General features: G+C 41.4%; 1 protein-coding gene across 6 annotated transcripts in view; it reads left to right on the forward strand.

Moving 5' to 3' along the window:
- The window catches only part of rhbdd1 (rhomboid domain containing 1), a 68,105-nt gene extending 45,327 nt beyond the window's left edge, over positions 1-22,778 (forward strand). For 5 of the 6 annotated variants that reach the window (XM_078410349.1, XM_078410348.1, XM_078410350.1 and 2 more), the window contains exon 7: positions 20,492-22,778. In XM_078410349.1, coding sequence (XP_078266475.1) covers positions 20,492-20,592 — 101 coding nt within the window. In that variant the 3' untranslated portion in view covers positions 20,593-22,778. The remainder of the gene's footprint in view (positions 1-20,491) is intronic. The other variant, XM_078410352.1, reaches the window with a different exon arrangement.
- The last annotated feature ends 446 nt before the right edge of the window (positions 22,779-23,224 follow it).

Raw genomic sequence — 23,224 nt, forward strand, 5'->3', positions numbered from 1 at the left:
TCTCTCTCTACCCACGACTCTCTCTCTCTCTACCCACGACTCTCTCTCTCTCTACCCACGACTCTCTCTCTCTACCCACGACTCTCTCTCTCTACCCACGACTCTCTCTCTCTCTACCCACGACTCTCTCTCTCTCTCTCTACCCACGACTCTCTCTCTCTCTACCCACGACTCTCTCTCTCTCTACCCACGACTCTCTCTCTCTCTACCCACGACTCTCTCTCTCTCTACCCACGACTCTCTCTCTCTACCCACGACTCTCTCTCTCTACCCACGACTCTCTCTCTCTCTCTACCCACGACTCTCTCTCTCTCTCTACCCACGACTCTCTCTCTCTCTCTCTACCCACGACTCTCTCTCTCTCTACCCACGACTCTCTCTCTCTACCCACGACTCTCTCTCTCTCTACCCACGACTCTCTCTCTCTACCCACGACTCTCTCTCTACCCACGACTCTCTCTCTCTCTACCCACGACTCTCTCTCTCTACCCACGACTCTCTCTCTCTACCCACGACTCTCTCTCTCTACCCACGACTCTCTCTCTCTACCCACGACTCTCTCTCTCTCTACCCACGACTCTCTCTCTCTCTACCCACGACTCTCTCTCTCTCTACCCACGACTCTCTCTCTCTCTCTACCCACGACTCTCTCTCTCTCTCTACCCACGACTCTCTCTCTCTCTACCCACGACTCTCTCTCTCTCTACCCACGACTCTCTCTCTCTCTACCCACGACTCTCTCTCTCTCTACCCACGACTCTCTCTCTCTACCCACGACTCTCTCTCTCTCTACCCACGACTCTCTCTCTCTCTACCCACGACTCTCTCTCTCTACCCACGACTCTCTCTCTCTACCCACGTCTCTCTCTCTCTCTACCCACGACTCTCTCTCTCTACCCACGACTCTCTCTCTCTCTACCCACGACTCTCTCTCTCTCTACCCACGACTCTCTCTCTCTACCCACGACTCTCTCTCTCTACCCACGACTCTCTCTCTCTCTACCCACGACTCTCTCTCTCTCTCTACCCACGACTCTCTCTCTCTCTCTCTACCCACGACTCTCTCTCTCTCTACCCACGACTCTCTCTCTCTCTACCCACGACTCTCTCTCTCTCTACCCACGACTCTCTCTCTCTCTACCCACGACTCTCTCTCTCTCTACCCACGACTCTCTCTCTCTCTACCGACGACTCTCTCTCTCTCTCTACCCACGACTCTCTCTCTCTGCACATTTCCACACATCTGCACCTCAGCTCCTCCATATATTGTCAGGTGACACACAGTCATTGACAGTAATATTTCATTCGACCTTTAGACTGCTGTTTCCAGAAATAATGGAAAAGACTAGCTTGTACAGAAAGGCTCTGCAGTCTTAAAGATCAAATGAAGTATTATTGTCGTGGCTGTGTTACCTAGAAATATATTTCTTGCACCTATTGCTCATTCAACACATGAATTCCTGACTCCTTCATGTGTTAACTCTTCTCTATTCTGTCTGACATTCAGTGTTCTTCACTTAGACTTGTTCAAACTGAAAATAAACTTATTATTACCTGGCCAGTAACTAGATTTCACAACAAACACACTTTATCTAAACTGTAAGAACCAATCCTCAACCCAGGCTTGGTATATGATTATTGTAACATCAGTTATTCGCACAATAATGTACCCACGTCTATAACAATGCATTTTTGTCCCTACTGATATGATCAATTTATGACATGATTCTGGTCATAAAAAAATTGTACATAGATGTTAATATCTTATTAGATGGGAGTTGGAGAGACCCCAATTTCATTGTAGTTTTAAATGACACAGGATAGTGGCAGGTCTTGCAGAAGCCGATCTTCGTTGATCGGGTTTTTTCTCTTCCATCTTAGTTTATACCAGCAACACCCCCTTCATTTTCTGAAATGAGAGGTCATGCTGCACTTCAGAACGGATGAGTTTGTAAACTGCAAAATAGATCTTGGTGCTCTACTGTCTTGTAATATATGTGGCTCCACTGTCTGATCTCTAACTATGCCGAACTATGGCTGTTTCACATATTTGCAAACTAGTCTTGACAATTTGTCTAGGACACAAAGTACTAGGGTTATAACATCAAAAGAAAGCTAATTTAGCAAATAGTTTGAGTGGTCAGTGCAGAATTTTTAAAAAGATATTGGCAAGATGAATGCTTACACTGAGTGAGAGTCCTGTGCAAATTGTCCAGAGTTTAGGGAGAAGAGTGTTTTGAGTTGTGAATCACTGCAAATCTGCATAATTTGAATCTCCCCCCCCCCCCCCCTCCAGCAGTTTGCAATCACTCTCCACATGTTTCAAGAAATTGCTGTAAATTTGAATGAATCTCTAATGGATCTACTGCTTAAGAGTACAAGGAGTTTCCTCTATGGTGAGGTGTTTGTTCCTGCCATGTTACTCTGTGGACTAGAAATGGAACAATTAAATGTGTGTCATCTAATTCCTATCCATAATCCATAAAGATTTATAAATGTTTTTATTTTCTCGTAACAGTCTTTTGTCTCTTTTTTTTTTCTGCATATATTTCAACTCCAATTCGCCCTTCTCAGTTCTTCCTCTGCACACTTAAATTTCACTGATATTTACTGAGAGGATCGACGGGTCCACTTTTTTCCACTTCTGCCATTAGCCATTGTCAAGATATAGAAAATTAGTGGCCCAAAGTTATGAGCCCACGGAAAGGATGAAAATCCTAATTTCTTGAATCTTGTGGGGAGGTTAATTGGAAATGGAGCAGCATAAATCATTTAACCCTATCAATATAATCTTCTAATTCTCCGTCCTTCATTACTGTTTGTTTTCCTCATGTCAGCGTAATGAATGGACCAGGATATGCAATGCTGAGATGCAGATGCTGAAATCTTGGGCAAAATGCAAAGCACTTTGCATTTTGCGCAATGCTGGACTTGTGACATTGTATTTTGACTTTATTATCAGTAATCACAGTGCTGCTGATGCAACAGCTATTTTCTGGCTGCAGGTAGGGTTGTGGAAGACTCGCTTTAAACAAGTCGTTCTGCTGGTTGCTGTGGTTTCTCTGGTAATAGTGACTGCAGGAGATTGCACATTAGGAACTGTCAGTGCAAATTGTGTGGAGAAGCAGGTTTAAACACTGGTGAGAGGGAAAGGTCTCCTACCTCGCAGCAACTCAGCTTGTTCCAGTTTGAAATGAAATAGCTGTTAATCAACATTAACTGCAATGGAGTTGCTTAATTATGCATTCATCATTTAAAATGAACTGTTGATGTTACTGCTGAGCATATTTTGATTCAATTGGTTTAAGAGCACGACAGCAGAATAAAGGAGCCAATTTTTTGGAAGTGTAAATATGGGGAGAACTCCACTCTCCCATGAACTGCAGGCTATGAAACTGGTGCTTCATTTTTTCCCCCCATTATTTTGCTATGTTGTAATTCTTGATGGTTTGTTGCATTAGGAGATATGGCTGTAAGATATTTAGACTACACTTTTGTTCTTGGATATTGAAACAATTGTGCATTAAGATTCCGCAGCAAGTATTGCTGTTATGGCCTTGTTGCTATTGTGTTTTCACTGGCATCAGTACAAGAAACAAGGTACAGAATGCTGGCACATTTCAATAACAGTGCCTATAAACTACCCTCATTATGTAAGTAAGTGTACTATCGACCACCTGTCGATCATTATATAAGTGTTGCAAGCTCGATAAACTAATTTAATTGTCAACTAAAACTCAAATTCTTGACAGTGATTTTAGCATCCTTGTTTTCACAAGAATGCTGTAAATTAGGTGGTGGTTCTTCACGCCCGATTCTCCATAGCACTCCACTTAAGATAGACGTCACAAAGGAGTGAGATCTTCTCATGTTTAGCCTTAAAACACCTTTTTGTTTTACAAATAACTTGCCTCAAAAACAAACTTCCCGTCTGCTGTGATATCTCAACCAAGTTAATTTGGTGCCTCGTTGCCTTTTTGTCCTGTTTTAAAATTGTTGTTTTTGATCTACTTTTATCTTCCTCTCTAGTTTTGCATTCTTTTTTATAAACATAGTTGGAAAGTATTTTCTTCATGGAAACATGACACTCAGCCTGAAGGGTGAGCTCTCATATTTACACTCTATGCCCACCTTCCACACATCCACCTTAACCCTACTAACATAGCCTTCAATTCCTTTCTCCACTTTTGAATGTATCTGTTATTTCGATCAGCTCCTCTGGTGACATGCTTTGCATTCTATCCTCATTCTATCCTATTTTTTTATCAGTGGTAAATCCTTTATAATGTCATGACTTTTGGCTTGTGTGCAATTTAACCTTGAGTGCTCAGTTCAGTTTAGTTTATTGTCGTGTGTACGGAGATACAGTGAAAAGCTTTTGTTGCATGCTAACCAGTCGGCGCAAAGACAATACATAAGGTTATAAGGAGCAGAATTAGGTCATTCGGCCCATCAAGTCCCCTCCGCCATTCAATCATGGCTGATCTATCTCTCCCTCCTAACCCCATTCTCCTGCCTTCTTGCCATAACCCCTGACACATGATTACAATCGAGCCATTCACAGTGCACAGATACATGATAAGAGAATGTATCACAAAATCCCGGTGTAACTCAGCGGGTCAGGCAGCATCTCTGGAGAGAAGGAATGGGTGACTCACAAAATGCTGGAGTAACTCAGCAGGTCAGGCAGCATCTCTGCAGGTTACCCATTCCTTCTCTCCAGAGATGCTGCCTAACCCTCTGAGTTACTCCAGCATTTTGTGATACCTTCGATTTGTACTGCGGTTATTTTCCTACATGATAAGAGAATAACGTGTAGTGCAAGATAAAGCCAGTAGAGACCTCCCGAAAGATTGTTCTTCTTAAATGACACATCAAAGTCAACTTCCTGAAGTCTCAACATAATAACATCTCAAGATTCTCTGCCAAGGAGAATCAGGAACTGTTTGATGATAACAGTCCAGGAGCTAATTATAAACAAACACCATCCCTTCATGGATTGGGAATTCCACCAGGAAAAAGAAGCTGCTCCAAATCACTTGAAGGCTGAGATCCAGTAGAAAACCCATAAACTCGGATATGCCATAATCATGATCTTTGTGATGGCAACTTCAGTCCTTTCTAATAAAGTCCTTTCCGCTTGCCGTTACTACACAGGGAGTGGGAGTGAACTTGGCGCAAGCCAACAAAGAGATTTTCCAAATGTATTTTCAGTTTAATTAGTCGTTTATTGAAGTAGTAATACAAACAGGTCTGTATCTCTCCAAGCTTTTCAATTCTCATCGCAGATCTGAGCTGTTTCCCTCCCTCCCTGTGTCTGACCCCTCCCGTCTCTGCATCTCCAGATATACTCCTTAATTCTGGCTCCTCCCAGTCCTTTAAATCCATATATGTACCAATCTCACGACAGCACTGTAGTGTCCCAAATAATACAGCAAGATATCTAGACAAAATAATATAATATGCTAAAACAGTCAGCACAAACACACATGGCTCCTACAATCTTCATAAAGTGCAATAGAAAGGACAATGGGAAATTGCATTTATCTTGCTTTCAAATTTGTCCTAAGGAAGGGCTTGCTGCTTGGGGAATCATTTATGCTAACGATAAAGATCCATGTTGTGATTCTGGAAAGCATAACCAATTATTCTTATCTCCGGGGTGTTATTTAAGACTGAAATCAAGGGAACTCATCATTACTTCCTTTGACATCTGAGCGGGTAAAACGTTCAAAGGTCAGTGAGCAGCGCAGAGCAGCGGCGTGGGGAGGCCCAGGAGCAGCGGCGTGGGGAGGCCCTGGATCAGCGGTGTGGGGAGGCCCGGGAACAATGGCATGGGGAGGCCCAGGAGCAGCGGCGTGGGGAGGCCCAGGAGCAGCGGCGTGGGGAGGCCCAGGAGCAGCGGCGTGGGGAGGCCCAGGAGCAGCGGCGCGGGGAGGCCCAGGAGCAGCGGCGTGGGGAGGCCCAGGAGCAGCGGCGTGGGGAGGCCCAGGAGCAGCGGCGTGGGGAGGCCCAGGAGCAGTGGTGTGGGGAGGCCCAGGAGCAGCGGTGTGGGGAGGCCTGGGAGCAGCGGCGTGTGGAGGCCCGGCAATGCGGCCCTGGAGCAGCGGCGTGTGGAGGCCTGTGAGCAGCGGCCTGTGAGCAGCGGCCTGTGAGCAGCGGCCTGTGAGCAGCGGCCTGTGAGCAGCGGCCTGTGAGCAGCGGCCTGTGAGCAGCGGCCTGTGAGCAGCGGCCTGTGAGCAGCGGCCTGTGAGCAGCGGTGTGGGGAGGCCTGGGAGCAGCGGCGTGTGGAGGCCCGGCAACGCGGCCCTGGAGCAGCGGCGTGTGGAGGCCTGGGAGCAGCGGCGTGTGAGCAGCGGCCTGTGAGCAGCGGCCTGTGAACAGCGGTGTGGGGATGCCCGGGTGCAGCGGCCCTGGAGCAGCAGTGTGGGAGTACCATCGTGGGGAGCCCCGGCAACGCAGCCCGGGTGCAGCGGCCCTGGAGCAGCGGTGTGAGGAGACGTGAGAGAACTTGTATTCACTGGAATTTAGAAGGATGAGAGGGGATCTAATAGAAACATATAAAATTATTGAGGGAATGGACAAGCTAGATGCAAGAAAAATGTTCCAGATGTTTGGGGAAGTCCAGAACCAGGGGCCACAGTTTAAGAATAAGGGGTAGGCCATTTAGAACTGAGATGAGGAAAAACTTTTTCACACAGAGTTGTGAATCTGTGGAATTCTCTGCCTCAGAAGGCAGTGGAGGCCGATTCACTGGATGCATTCAAGAGAGAGTTAGATAGAGCTCTTGGGGCTGGCGGAAGCAGGTACGGGGAGAAGGCAGGAACGGGGTACTGATTGTGGATGATCAGCCATGATCACATTGAATGGCGGTGCTGGCTCGTAGGGCTGAATGGCCTACTCCGCCTATTGTCTATGTATCTAAAAACAAAAATCCTACGAAGTTCACGGGCTACTTGAAGCAGTAATCCCCTTACTCCAAAAAGCTTCAGAGACATGGACTACTTGCAGCATGTTTGTTTAAAAAGGTGGAGATATACCAAGTACGCTGTTTTTGCAACATCCTCCATGTCTCCTGGCATGATCAATGAAACAATTTCAGAGTTCGCCTGGACCAACTTCCCAACATTTGATGCAGATTAGTTTGTTGTCATACGCACCAGGCTGCAATGACATTTCTTGTTCACTTGAAGCACAGTCAACAGTTTACATGCTGTATTGATCAATGGAATAAATCCAGTGATGAGTGTGCAAAACTGCAGAATGGTGTAAGAATGTGGTGCAATCCAAAGTAGTCCAAAAAAAATTAAAGTGCGATCATCGAATAATGTCATGAGGTAGAGGCAAGAGCGGCAGCACCCCTGGAAAGGGGTGTGAAAGAGGTATTTGGTTCAGGAGTGGGATAGCAGTGGGGAAGAGGCTCTTCTGAAGTCTGAATGCTCAGGCTTACAAGCTCTCAGATCTTCTCCCACAAGGTAAAAGGGAGAAAAGGGAATGGTTATCCTTGGCAATACTTCCAGCCTACCCGATGCAAGAGGCGGCACGGTGGCGCAGCGGTAGAGTTGCTGACTTACAGCGAATGCAGCTCCGGAAATTCAGGTTCGATCCTGACTACAGGCGCCGTCTGTACGGAGTTTGTACGTTCTCCCCATGACCTGCGTGGGTTTTCTCCGAGATCTTCGGTTTCCTCCCACATTCCAAAGACGTACAGGTATGTAGGTTAATTGGCTAGGCAAATGTAAAAAAAAAAAAATTGTCCCTAGGGTGTGTAGGATAATGTTAATGTGCGGGGATCGCTGGGCGGCGCGGACCCGGTGGGCTGAAGGGCCTGTTTCCACGCTGTATCTCTAAATCTAAATCTAAAAAATGCACTGTGATGATGGACTGGATGGAATGAAGTAACAACCCCATGATCGACTGAGCTGTGTTCACCACTCCCGACAGGTTCAGGTGCTCCAGAGCAGAGCAGCTGAGATGCATCCAGGCAGAATAATTTCCACGGTGCATTTGCGGCATTCAAGAGAATCCTCTTGGACTTCAGAATCTTTTCAGATGCAGTTTCTCTTATCACCACATCAGTGTGATGAGACCAGGTTAGGTTGCTGACGATGTGAATGCCTAGGAACCTGAAGGTGTCGACCATTTCTACAGCAACTCTGGTGATGATGCCAGAGTTATATTCATCCCCTCGCTTCCTCAGGTCAACAACCTGCTCTTCCATCTTGCTGACATTAATAGTTACGTTGTTGGTGTGATAGCATGACACAATGTTCTCGATCTCCTTCCTGTACTTTATCTCTTCATTGTTGATCTGGCTGAAAACAGTGGAATCATCGGTAAATTTAAAAGATTGAGTTGCACTGTACTTAGCCACATAGTCATGGGTGTGCAGTGTGTAGAGCAAGGGAGTGAGCACACACCCCTGAGGAGCTGCTTTGCGGAGGAAATGTCACCAATTCTAACTGACTGGGGTTTGCCAGAAACCAGTTTGAGACAGAGTCCAGGGTCCAGAAGTTTAGGAATGAGCTTAATCAGTGTTATGTAAGAAAATAACTGCAGATGCTGGTACAAATCGAAGGTATTTATTTCACAAAATGCTGGAGTAACTAATCAGGTCAGGCAGCATCTCAGGAGAGAAGGAATGGGTGATGTTTCGGGTCGAGACCCTTCTTCAGACTGATCAGTATCATGGTGTTGAAGGCTGAGCTGAAAAGCATCCTGACATAAGGCGATCCTGATCTGAATGTAGTGCAAGAGAGATGGCATCTTCCGTTGACCTATTTTCCCTATACACAAATTGCAAGTGGTCTAGATTATCCAATAGACTGTCACAGATGTGGACCATTAACAAACTTTCCAAGCATTTAACTGCAGCCGATGTTAGAGCCATGGCAATGGATTACCAGGAGTGCAACGATGTTCCCAGTATGCCTCAAAAAAATGTAATATTCTTATTGACTTGAGAATTTTGTGTCCATGACCAATCAAATTGGACAAAACGCCCACAATGATACCGGTAGCTTTGAGTCTTCTCATCAGGAGAAGGCAGAAACCCAGTAAAAACAGCACGAGGAACGCACACCTCCCATCCTGCTCACCATCCAGCTTGTCAAACACTGCCTGACCAGAACCCAGTTTGGTTTCATCGCTCACCTCAGAACTAATAGAACTGGAGGGGAAATAATTCAATCTTGATCCAAGGAAAAGCCTTCATTTCATGCATAGTTCTGTGCTAGTTGTTTTTTGTGACTGTGAAGGTTCCACATGTTCAAACCTGTTACAGTTTTTTGCAGTTTGAGGGTTGAGATAATAACAAGCCACTTAAAAGCCATATTCCCAGGTGCTGACTGTCTTTCGTCTACTTGTTCCATCCATTTTTATCCTGATAACTCCAACTTACTATCTGTGAAAGGCAGAAAGAAAGTTTAAAGTGCAGGTACTCCTATAAACTTCAGAGTCATGTTATGCCTTCTGAGTATTAAGTAGCAACAAAATCATTTGTCTCTATCCTCCTGCCCTAAATTGATCCTCCCTAGGACATAGTGCTGCCGTGTTTTTTGAGGTAACAGAGCAGACCCATTGTTGTTAAGCATCTGTAATAAAATGGTTCAGAAGTATTTGTGCCAAGTACATAGAGTGAAAGAGAGCATATGTTAAGGATTTGCCAATAGTTAGTCATCATCCCAGAATGTGGCTATGTAGCACTTTTTATTTTGTTTTTAAAAGTTAGTCTACTTCAGCAAGTTTGAGTTCCCAATTCAATCAGGATTATTAGGGATCCCATTGGTCATTCATTCCACAGCACATTCTGTGATGAACAAATGCGTAAAGAAACTGCTGGCACTGGGCAGCTAATCCCAGCCTCATTTGGTCAAGCCCGATCAACAACACTGATTGCTGGTGTCCATTGCCTTGGCTTCTTTCTGATGCTTTTGTGACTACATTTCTTGAACGATAATGAAATGTGCTTATTGTGCTGAGGCTTTGTCGACGTTGTCATTGTCTCAGATTCCAGCTAAATTTCCGAAACTGCTATCTTCACTGCCACCTGTCGGCAGAATAAAGACTTGTACATGTGCCAGATCTCTCTGTCCTTGTTTCACCTACTGTTCGAGTGGTGCAAGAGAACTATCCAGGCACATTCTTCACAAATACTCTTTGTTTTTTTTATCACAAACTTTTGAATATCTCTCGAGTAGCAATTACGCAGGTTTTATGCTTATTCTTATTGCGGGATCATGGTCAATGGTATCTGGAAAATAAATGGATAAAAGTTAATTTTCTGCAGAAAATATATGGGTGCTCATTATTTATAACCCTCCAGTTAAGTTTGTTACTTGCATGAATTGGTTTAGATGGTACTCACATCACAGACCTATTTAAAACCAGATCTTGGACATCATTGTGTGAAATATGCTGACTGGATTGTTACTGTGACAAGTAAGGATTAAGGCTGGGTTGTATTAGAGTGAATAGCACTGTAATACAATGGACAAACTATTTCAGATTTAACATTCTGTAGTGAAACACAGTTGATCGTGTGGCAAAGGATCATTGGGAGAATGTGATCTGAGGATAAAATGCATATTCCATTTGAGAGTCATGAATTTTAATAGCTTATTACAGAGGTATAAGGGATGAGTTGGCCAGGTTACATTTTAAAATTTAGTTCAAAGATATAGTAGTACCTGGGGAATGTTGAGCACTTAAAGAAATTCAGAATCCCGATGTATACACTCTTTTAGAATACAATCACCACAGTAATATGTAGTCCAATTATAACCGGCCAGAAGAAAATCGAGGATTAGTTTGAATGAAGCTCTCAATGTTGCTGAAAAGAGCAGAAAATTTAAGCTTTGATGCTTTTGGAAATAAGGGAAAGATTGACAAAGAATTTTTAGAACATGAAATAGAATATGATAATAAAATAGAAAAATATGGAAACTGAATTGTCTAAGGAATCTATTAGAAAAAATAAATGTGGATCTATTCGAGACAGGAATAGGAGAAACATAACATATAAAGACAGGAAGACAAGTGACAGATATGACACAGTTATGATCTAAGAAGATTGAGGAAATTAATTTATTTCATCCGTTTTTTTAAACACTATATGATGACAAATCTATCCAAACTGGTGGCTTACATTCCACAACTTTGTAATGAATAGCCTCAGAAAGAGAAGCAGATTCATTAATTTAAATTTAAAAAAATTAGCAGACACAGTCCTTATTGAATAAGTTTTCAAAAAGTGCTGCTGGAGGAACTCAGCAGGTCAGGCGACATTTTCTGTGGAGGCAAAGGAATGGTCAACATCTCAGATCGAGTCCCTGCATCAGGACCAGAGTTTGCTCCTGATTCCAGCAACTACAGTCTTTTGTATCTTGAATAGTAAAGGACTTGGATATGTATTCGGAATGCAGTAATCTATAATGTTTTGGACCTCAAATTTTCCAATTCTGCTTTTACAGTAAGAGGGATGAGTAAATCTTTGGATGCAGAAGGATTTGAATATCCTTATAAGTGAGTCATAATGTCAATGTGCAAGCAATTCGGAAGAAACATCAGTTGTTGACCATTATTACAAGGAGATTGGAGATTAAAGTATGGAAGTCTTAAGGGCCTGTCCCACTTTAGGCGATTTTAAGGCGACTGCTGGCGACTAGGCTGTCACCAACAGTTCGCCGGGGTCAGGGGCATGATCGTGAGGAGTCTTCCAAGAATCGTAGTGGATCTCAGCGCGTCGCTGAGAAATCATCCAGAGTGAAATTTCTCGGCGACAGCTGGCTTGTCGCCAGGTATCGTTGCTTATTGCAGGCGCTGTGGCATGCTGTTCCCAGGTTTGCTAGGTTCTCAGATGCATTTAGAAGCACATTATATTAAAATAAGTAAAGTCATTTCAAAATACCATAAAATGTTTGTGTTTAACCAATTTATTTACCGTCAGGACATTTGACAGGTGGATTGGAGGCGACAGGTAAGCGTGGGAATTTTGCGATGTTTATGGCCATCACCCATTACATTTAAATTGGGCTCCCAACCCAGATATGCAACCCAGAAACCAGATATGCATCTCCCGTACATTTTCAAAGAATGCCCACACACTTTTCACAAAAATAGTCTGTTGAAGTATCTTCAGGTTAGTAGGATTGAATGGAACTTTATTCTGAAGGTGCTGCAATGGTTAATACTGGATTGCACATTGCTCCCTTGGCTGGTACTGCAAGTAGAAGTGTTCACTTGACAGATATATTTCTGATTCAGGAAGCATTATAGAAAATAGGATATAGGTTTAGAGTGGGTAAGGATTAAGATATATTGGGTCTTGAAAAGAACCAGATTCATGGAACAATGTGGTCATTTTTCAATACTCACGTTCCACGTGGTTTGGATGGCAAGGTCTGAATCATTGTAGTTCTGTGTTGTGGACCCAGTATTATACACACAACACATGCTTTGGCATGAAGCGCATCATATTTTTTGTAATTAAAAATCAGAAGTTGGGTTTCCCTGTATTGCTGTAAGATGAATATTTTCAATGTGGCTAACAGTAACCTTTTTGTCTTGGCAGAGAGAGATATATTCCCATTAATTAAGGAGCTAGAAAACATCTGGATCTAATCACTTCACTCACAAAACACGGGGCCTCCGCTGGAGACCCAGCAATACATACTCTTAAGTCACTCGCAATGCCTCAGGAATTCCATATCCATACAGATGAAATCCAGATTATTCCAACCAAAGAATGTAAACCACTATAGAGATATTAACTATTCCATCACTGATTGACTTTGTTTAACCTAGAAATCTGTTAACATTGTTTTCATGTCTCCTCTTATGGTTTAGGTTTATTATTGTCATGTGTACTGCGGAACAGTGAAGAGCTTTGTTATTGCATGCTATCCATAATAATAATACTATACATAAATACAGCATGCTGCCTGACCCGCTGAGTTACTCCAGCATTTTGTGATACCTTCGATTTGTACCAGCATCTGCAGTTATTTTCCTACTATAGATAAATACAATCAAACGAAACTCGAGTATAATAGGTAGAACAAAGAGAAAGATACAGAATGCAGAATATAGTTCTCAGAATTGTACCGACCATTTCCAGAGACAAAGTCCAATATCCACAGTGGGGTAGAGGCAAATCACGTCGTACTCTAGCTGATGGAAGGATCGTCTAAAAGCCTGATAACAGAGGGAAAGAAGCTGTTCCCGAGTCTGGTGATAAGTGCTTTCAAGCTTCTGTATCTTCTGCCCGATGGGAGCAGGAGAAGTAGGAATGACCAGGGTGGGACAAGTCTTTGTTTGGGAAAAATAAGTAGAATTAATTAGGGGAGGCGAGAAGGCATTAAATTGCAAGCCAGCGATTGTGTTTTTGTGAAGTTTTCCCATAAGCCAACCAATATTATTTTTAAGGGGGTGACAAATGGAGATGAAGGGCATTCCCCGTGTGGGTGAAAGGAAGTCAAAGGAAATAACATTAAATTATCCTCCAATGACTGGTTGTGGGTTACAATGGAATACAGAGAGCCAGTACCCTGCGGTAAACAAAGATGGTGGTGGGGGAAAGGAAATATTGACACAGATCCTTCCAATGATTAAGACCCTTTTATTTGACTTTCATGTTAATTTACGGAAAAGATTCCCAAGATGTTTGTTATTGGAATTATATATGTTACGAAGGAGCGGATTTAATTTACTCGAAGATCTAATTAATGAAACACCCAAGATTTATAGACATTTCTGTAAGGGATTATTGAAAAACTAATCTTTTGGCTCGAGGTTGCAATAATTTGGATGGGGATTTTTATTGTTGGTAATAAAAAGCTAAATCTGAGTTTGAAGAAGGATTCCAATCTGAAACATACCTGTCCATGTCCTCCACAAATGCTTCCTGACTTATGCCTGCCAGCTTTATTTAATTGTCCATTCCTATTTGCCTTGAGAAGGAGAAAGTGTTACCTTCTCGAACTGCTGCCCGTCAAGCAGATTGGTATGTTCTATACGGCGTCAAACTACTTGAGCGTAATTGAAGCATATGATGTCCGTTTGATAGGACTGGGCCTGTACTCGCTGCAGTTTAGAAAGATGAGGGGGCATCTCATTGAAACTTACTGAATAGTAAAAGGCCTGAATAGAGTGGATGCGGAGAGCATGCTACCACTAGTGGGAGAGTCTAGGACCAGAGGGCACAGCCTCAGAATAAAAGGATACCTTTAGAGAGGAGATGAGGAGGAATTTCTTTGGTCAGATGGTGGTGAATCTGTGGAATTTGTTGCCACAGACGACTGTGGAAGCCAAGTCATTGGGTATTTTTAAGACAGAGATTGACAGTTTCTTGATCAGTAAGGGTTTCATGGTTTATGGGGAGAAGGCAGGAGAATGGGGTTGAGAGGGAAAGATAGATCAGTCATGATTGAATGGTGGAGTAGATGAGATGGGCTGAATGGCCTAATTCTGCTCCTATGAACGTATGAACATAACTTACTTATAAGCTGCACTCATCCAGGCAAGTAGAGGATGTAGGAGCCATTTGTGTTTATTAGCTGTCTTCGCATATTATATTATTTTGTATCTTACTGTGTTATTTTTGGACACTTGGGGGTTGTCGTGAGATGAATACATAATGGGCATATATGGGCATAACGTACTGGGAGGAGCCAGAATTAGGAGTATATTTGGGAATGCAGAGATAGGAGGGGTCAGACACGGAGAAGGTATGGCGAGATACAATTCTTACCAGATCTGTGACGGGAGAAATACAATCTGTTTGTATTACTACGTCAATAAACGACTAATTAAACTGAAATGTCGTGAAGATCTCTCTCTGGTCGATTTGCATCAAGATCTATCACTCCAGCCTGCATGAAATGATGGTAAGCGGAAAGGACTTTATTGTGAGGACTGAAATTGCCACTACAATATAAGAACTGAAGATAAGTGAAGGTGAGTGAAGATAAAAGTAGACCTGTCTTTAAAGAGCCATTTAAAGTAATAATTGGCTCTATGAGTGAGACTGGACCTTGTGAATCGACTGGATGGAATGAGGATTGTTTTATTTGGCAAGTCTGAACTGAATTCCACAGACTGACAGGGTCGTTACCTGCCCAAATCTGTCTAACGGAGATTGAAAACTTCGTAAGTGTTCGCACAGGAATTGTGAGTGCAGCATTAAGCTTTATAGGAAAAGCTGTATTTCAGAAGTTGCATTGGAAAACTGCTCCTGAAAACTTTGGAATGCTGAGAACAAAGAGGTGACCTTGAGCATCGTAGGATATCAGTTTATTTTGAATTCCTTTGAAGATACGACTTTACGTCTACACATCTTAAAGGGACAGTGTACTAGTATGTCTGGTTAGACATGATGTTCAGTCACAAGGTGGTGACATCAGAAAAGATTCTGAAAAGGTGGAAAAGAGGATTATCAAACTCACAGAAGCACGAGACGAGGAAAAACAAGATATAAACAAGCAGGTAGGTTAATGGAAGCCATGAAAGAGCTAATGAAATCAAGTGAACATGTAAATGAGATACGATTCAACTTGATTCAATTTAACCATCTCGATGCCAATCTGTTTGTATTACTACTTCAATAAACGACTAATTAAACTGAGACGTCAACATCGATCACTCCAGTCTCCGTGAAATGGTGGTAAACGGAAAGGACTTTATTGTAAGGACTGAAGTTGCCACTACAGAGGATATTCCATCACACTGCTGACTTACACCTTGTAGATGCAGGATAGGCTTTGGGGAGTTAGGAGGTGAGTTACTCACTGCAGGATTCCTAGCTTCTGACCTGCACTTATCGCCACATTTTACATATGGCAACTCCAGTTCAGTTTCTGATGAATGGTCACCCCCAGGTTACTCAAAGTGAGAAATTTAGTGATGGTAGTGCCATTGAATGTCAGAGGGTGATAGTTGGATTTTCTCTTGTTGGATATAGTCATTACCAGACACTTGCATGGAAGTGACGTACTGGACTAATACCTGGAGTGGATGGGTTATCTTATGAAGAACAAACAGGCCACTGTTATAAATGCTGGCATTCACAAGAATGAGAGGGCCCTTGATAGACAATGGACAACAAGTGCAGGAGTAGGCCATTCGGCCCTTCGAGCCTGCACCGCCATTCAATGTGATCATGGCTGATCATTCACAATCAGTACCCCGTTCCTGCCTTCTCGCCATACCCCCTGACGCCGCTATCATTAAGAGCTCTAGCTAGCTCTCTCTTGAAAGCATCCAGAGAATTAGCCTCCACTGCCTTCTGAGGCAGAGAATTCCACAGATTTACAACTCTGACTGAAAACCTTTTTCCTAGTCTCCGTTCGAAATGGCCTACCCCTTATTCTTAAACTGTGGCCCCTGGTTCTGGACTCACCCAACATTGGGAACATGTTTTCTGCCTCTAACGTGTCCAATCCCTTAATGATCATATGTTTCAATAAGATCCCCTCTCATCCTTCTAAATTCCAATGTATACAAGCCGAGTCGCTCCAGTCTTTCAACATACGACAGTCCCGCCATGCCGGGAATTAACCTAGTGAACCTACGCTGCACTCCCTCAATAGCAAGAATGTCCTTCCTCAAATTTGGAGACCAAAACTGCACACAGTACTCCAGGTGCGGTCTCACTAGGGCGCTGTACAACTGCAGAAGGACCTCTTTGTTCCTATACTCAACTCCTCTTGTCATAAAGGCCAACATGAAGAAGAATCTAGATCTGGGAGCAGTTACTGTTTAAAAATAAATTTTTGCCTATTTAAGACATGAGGTAAAATGTTTTTCTAAGACAGTTGCGAGTCTTTGGAGTTCTCTTGCTCTCTTCTCATTCCCTTCGCCCAAGGATGATGGAAGCAATATCCATGAATATTTGTAAGGCAGAGATGAATAGATACCTGGTAAGCAAGGGTGCAGAGGTTGCTGAGCATTGACGGTGATGCAGAGTTGAGATTGCAATCTGATCATCTGTGAACTTATTAAATGGTAGAGTAAACTAGAAGGGCTGGGTGGTCAGTTCCTTCTAACTTGTACGTTCTTTAGTGAGGTTGCATTAATGTTGCTTAGTCCAAAATGGACCACCCTGATTTGCACAGAAATCCACTGTTAAAGATATGTTTTGTGAGAAGGTCCTATGCCACTTTTCACCAAATAGTTGAACTTTTGTATCAACTTTGTATTGATTGCTGATGTCAGTGTTTTGAGGTGGTATGTGTCCACAAGGTAATGTTGCAGCTGTAAAGAAGAGAATAGAAAACTGGAATTTACTCAAAGTAAACAGGGAGGGACAAAAAGACGTGGTTTCAATCTACTAAGAGGCACGTGAGCACTGGTATTAGGAAGTTGAGCAGACAAAAGAATAACAAATACTTTCAAGATGGAGCAGTGCAGTCGGATATCCTTGCATTATTTAAAAACATTCAGCTTGTAGCATTAGGACGAGAGAATCTTTTCTATGTAAATAGATCAAAATAAGTCAAACAGCTTTCCATAAATATCTTTAATCTTCGTATTCAGTGGTGAAGGCCTCATAAGTAGAGGTCACATTATATATTAAATTGCAGTACAACTTTATGCTGTAACTTATACCTGTGGAAGTGGAGTTAGCATATCGGTATCTCTTCAGTCTGTTTCACCCATTACTGATTTTATGCATGCTGGTTGCACATTTTTAGAAATGGAAAAAAAGGTTTTATCTAACTCGAGCACAGCAGGATCCGAAACAATATGATGAAATATTTTGGACCTCCTGAGGTTCAAATTTCTTCCATTTCTTCCATTGTTGTCAGACAAAAGGTCCAGCCAGCAAAGAATTGAATTTCTTAGTTTAACTTACAAAAGTAATGAAAGTAAGAGTGGAAGGAATGTGTCTTCAGAGATGTAACTGATGGAAATATTGACCACTTCCACGAATACTTATGATTTTGTGGGTTTTTGTGCATAGGGAGGAGTATTGAAATGTATCTTTTTAATGCTCATATTTTAATGCAGATGTTCCAATCCTTGACATGTGCTAGAATACATGGCTAAATTATTTATGTGCTGATGAAACGCAAAATACAAATGTCATGTTTTTAAGTTGCAGCGTAATTTTATGAAGGTTGAAGAACTAGCAAATATCTTCAACCATAAGTGCAAAATGCCAGTTCAATCTTAGCCTTAACGCCTTCATAGTGGCCAATTTTTAACCAATGCAGTTCCCTTCAGATGATAAGAAGAAATGACTGAAAGCACTAGAGTCATTGTGTGGCAGTGACAACGTGTTCAGGTACTAGTTGTACATCCGGCCAAGCTGCTACAACTTTGCCATTATGGAAACCGAGATCCTATTGATCAGTACAAGACAGAATCAGTTGGCAAATTATCTTTCTATCAACTTCCATCAATCATCCACAAACTACTGCAAGACTTCAGCACCAGTGCTGTCAATGAGAACATAGTTATCATTTTTCCTCCAGCATAGTTATATGCTCCAGATTCCAGAATCTGCAGTCTATTGTGTCTTCATAGTTATTAGAAACCTGGTCATCAAAGGTTGGTTTGAGTTTTAAAATGGACACTCAGCTTTCGAATTCATTATAGAGATGAGGTGAGTGAGTGCCTTTGACATAAAGTAAAGCATAACTTAGAGAACACTAAGGGAGGAATCAAATAGAAAGAAAGATAATTTTAGTTGTTGACCTTAGGGTAGAGTTCCTCTGAACAGTCCTAGATCAAGGACTACCTCATCACAAGGTCATCAATGATCTCTCCGTGATAAGGTCGGATAAAGTAGGGTCTTTTTGATGAAATCAGGAAGACCCCAGCAACGTTAGAGTGGACTGACGACCTGCAAATAGGATTTACGATGTCAACTGATGGTTATTCGGAAAAGGGAGAGTCCAATCTGCCTATCCTTGGCATTTATTGATAAAATCACATCTGCTTTCCCCCACTATCAATATCCCAGGGGTTTACTGTTTTCTATTGGACAATAATATGGTGGAGGTGCATTTAAATAAAACTTTAAGATGTGCCTTAATTTAATATTGATGTGCAACCAAAAATGTGGTTTCACGACAAGAAAAGATGGAGATTTTTGTTCATTCGTAGGATGTGGATGTTGCTGAACTGAAGAGAGTTAGGATTTAACTGTGTTACTGGGTTTGGATCATATTTTGGCCAGATCAGATAAGGATGGCAGATATCATTTCATTAAGGACATTAGTGAACCAGATAGATCTTTACAATAATCGTCACTGTTACTAAAGCTAACTTTTATATTTTGTTTAAATTTATTTAAATATTTGTATTTGAATTTCTCAGCTTTGGTGGAGTCAGATTGAATTTATGCATCTGACACAGTGACCAATGTATCTGGGTCCAATAACTGAACCACAATGTTACCATATCCAGATAATATGGAATAATATGATTCCTATCTTTCTGTGGTTATGGCAATGTTATCCATGGTTTGCAAAGAGTTAGTGTTAAGCGATTTTGCATGGAAAACCTGTGGTTTCATACTGTGATTTTCAATTATCTGGGAGCCATTACATAGCCTGGGAATTTGCACATGTACAAAGGGATTTCCACTTCATATGTGATGGAGCAGGAATAGGTCCAAGGAAATGATCACCTGCTGCTCCTGCATTTTTTACCTGTGAGTATTCAACCAGCCAGGAAATTAAATGGGTGGAGGAGAATCTCTAAGTCAGGAGAGACAAATGCTTCGTGTGTTTGCCTTCTGTGCTGTAATTTTATTTTGTTAGTAGTCTAAGTGGACCAAATTTATAATCTTGGAGTCATACAACATGAAAACAGACATGTTGGCTCAACTCACCCATGCCGACCAAATGTGGAACCACGGTGGTCCCATTTATATTTTAATTCTATTCTGCCATGCCTCCCAACAGATTTTTAGAAAATAAAATCACCCCAATAACTTCACGTTAATGCTTCCACTACCTCTTTCTCATTCCCTTGTGTTCTGTCCACCAGCTGGAGCAAAAGGTTCATCGTCATTGTTCCAGTTGGAAATTGACCTTGTGTTCATCTGGCAACGTCACCCTCTGGTGCTGTGTTGGATATCACTTCCACTTACCTCTAAGTCGAAGGACTTTCTGCTTTACAAGCTCGGGTGAAAATTCTTGTACTTTAGTAGGGGAAAGTTTGGCAGTGGGAGTAGTGGATTTACAGGCTTTTCTTAAAGTACAAATCTCATTTTTTAATTTTAATGTTCTTCTGTCTAGTGTAATAAGAATTATGTGCATGTGTTATACATATTTTGCAGCCTCAATATATGTTCCACTAAAAAACATGTCTTTAGTTCTTCAAGCAAAGGGAATAATGGTTTTGGCAGCTCTTTAGTCAGTGAATAGTAATGGAAGCTGGTACAAGTGGTAATTAACCCAAGTGACTCTGGAAGTCTTAAAGCAAGTATACTGTGATTCAAGTCAATTATAATCTAGGTCACTCATCTTTTTATGTTTTTCAGGGACCCGTAGTAATAGCAGAAGACCATACGGCTTTGGGAATCCACAACATCTGAATGAAGAGGAAATAAGGCACCGAAGACTAAACAGATTTGCCAGATGATTATCAACACTCTTTCCATACTGCCATCTTCTATTATGCCTTTTCTACATGCATATTGTTACTGTCTTACAGTATTTATATAAAATGTTTGTTTTTACATTCAGGTATGCAGATATATTTTATTGTTATAAACTCTTGTTTTTTACAATACATAACCGAACTACAACTGAGATGAAAACCAGTTTGTGCCACAAATGAAGTATGTTTACTATTGCATCGTGGATGAGTTCAACACTTAAAGTTAATTGCTAGGTTAATTAGTAATGTGAGAAAAAGTTGCATTTCGACAACTAGATGCTGCAAAGGTGCAATTAAATGCTGCAGTGGGAGGGGAAAATTGTATGATATTTCTAGTTTGGGGAGTGCTTTGGGAAGGGGTTGTGGTGAGATGAACTGCTATGGTCTTCCTTATATCTATGACCATGATATCAGTGGCACTGTAATGTTTGAAGATGCCATGGCTTCCAATGGAAGATAAGCCACATTCAGAGGGAATGACAGAGACAGTTAGACCAATGTAAGTGATTTTCAGACCTGGCTCTCCATTGCAACATGAGACCATGGGCCTTGCTGTTGTGTCCACCCAAGCTGGAGAACAATGAAATAAAAATTTGCATTCAGCGCATTTAACTCAATTGCTAAGATCCTTTCTGTACAGAAAATATATGCAGGAATAGACATTTGTTTTTGTAGGGATTCATTAAACACACATGTACCTGCTATTGATGATTACTTGGGGATTTGTGCTCTGAACATGCTCTGAAAACAGAGATCATGTAGTCCTGTGCTGCCTTATATGTGGAATTACAGAGGAATGTATCTAAAAGGAAACAAACATGCTATTTTGGCAAGGAAACAAAACAAATTTTTGGGATTTCAATATTCATTTTTCTTTCTTTTGGATTCAGATGTTATTTCATTGCATGCAATCTGATCAACTTAGATCTTGGTTTGTAGAAACAATCTAACCTCTAATAGAATCTGAGTACCTAATTCAATAGGACAAAGGAAATAGATCCATATCTTCCACGAAAAGGTAAGTCCAAAGAAACCCGTTTCATTGTGAACATCTGACTGCTGTAGTTCATGCTGTTTAAAGTGCACTATTTGTCACTCAGACTTGATCCCGACAATATCATGAGTCAAGGGGGGTGTTTTATTAACATGTGCACTAGAACAGAACAATTACATTCTTATAACTCAGTATTTAAATCATTGTCTTACATTTATTATATCTTACAAAAGGAAATATTCTGCTTTTTCTGGTGGAAAGAAATGCAGTACAAAAATATCTAATTTTAATCACAATTTATGGGTATCAGGAAAAGTGAAGATTATTGCACTTCAATTTAGTAAATCCATTAGTGGAATTTACCTAAGCAAGTAATTTAGTGCCTGGATTAAAATTGTTCTTAATCAGATAAATGTGAAACTGAACTTGGGTATAATTGTACGAAGATATCATTGTATCACCATGATCCGTTATGTGTCAGTACAAAGACATTTGTTAAATCAAAAGTGAAATTGTGCATTTCATATCAGATGGTTATGATTATAGAATGGGTGGAGATAAATAGAATCTGTATGATTTGCCATATTGTACTTGAAAATAATGGTAAAAATTGTTTCATAAATGCCAATTATCCCTTATACGCTAGTTACGTTTGATCGGTTTGTTTAATATCCAACCAAAAAACCCTCTTTGCCATTTTCTTTCTTCTTGCTATTCCTCATTCAAGCCTACATTTTGGTTTAAAATTACAAATCATAGGCTTTAGATCTAGTTGCAATTGGAAGAAACTAATTGATTTTATTTTTCAAAGCAGCCTTTCATGTGGGTAGAAAAGTTATTCCATTATCTTTTTCATGTTAAATGATGTGAGCCTTATGAATATTTTTTTTATTACACTTGCATTCAATAAACATGATGTGTATTAAATGGGGTAAATTTTAAATGTCGGTCAGGGAAAAGATTTTGAATGAAAATGGTCCAAGCTTAATTGGTGCTGGAGTACAAAAGTCAGAGTGTTTCCTCCTTTGACCACATCTGAGCAGTAAAATTACAGAGGTACTGCCAAGTTTCCACATTTAGAAATGTCTTTCCAATTTGATATAATTGGATCCTAGAGTCTTAAAGTGAGTTTGTAATGCAACTAACCTTTTATAATCTCTTGGTTTTTGTATTGGAAGGAAGAAAAATAAAATAATGTTGCTCTTCTTGGAACCATGTTGTCTACCACAGCTTGTAAGATTGCTTTCAAAGAAGAAAGTTAGCGGTTTCTCTTGTAGCTAAAGTTTTGCTTGGTAAAGTTTATCCTTTTAAACTTATTCTACCATAATAAACACTGGTGCTGCATGAAGGTCAGTAAAAGGTATGGCTTCTGAAATCAAATTGCGAATTGCAAGTACTTAATCCTACATGATCAACATTTTGCCTGTCACAATGGGCCAGATTTTGCTGAACTTGCCCTTCTACCTAGGCATGTGCTTACATGGTCAGTATAACAAGGGCCAGTTTCTCTGGCCCGAAGCATCCAGGAATCAGGGTACTGTGGTGTAGTGGTTAAGTTATTGATTGAGCAGGCAGATTTTTGGACCATTGATCCAGAAGCACAAGTTTAAATCTCGTCGT

The sequence above is a fragment of the Rhinoraja longicauda genome, chromosome 13 (genome assembly GCF_053455715.1).
Source record: "Rhinoraja longicauda isolate Sanriku21f chromosome 13, sRhiLon1.1, whole genome shotgun sequence".
In the NCBI taxonomy this organism is placed as follows: Eukaryota; Metazoa; Chordata; class Chondrichthyes; order Rajiformes; family Arhynchobatidae; genus Rhinoraja; species Rhinoraja longicauda.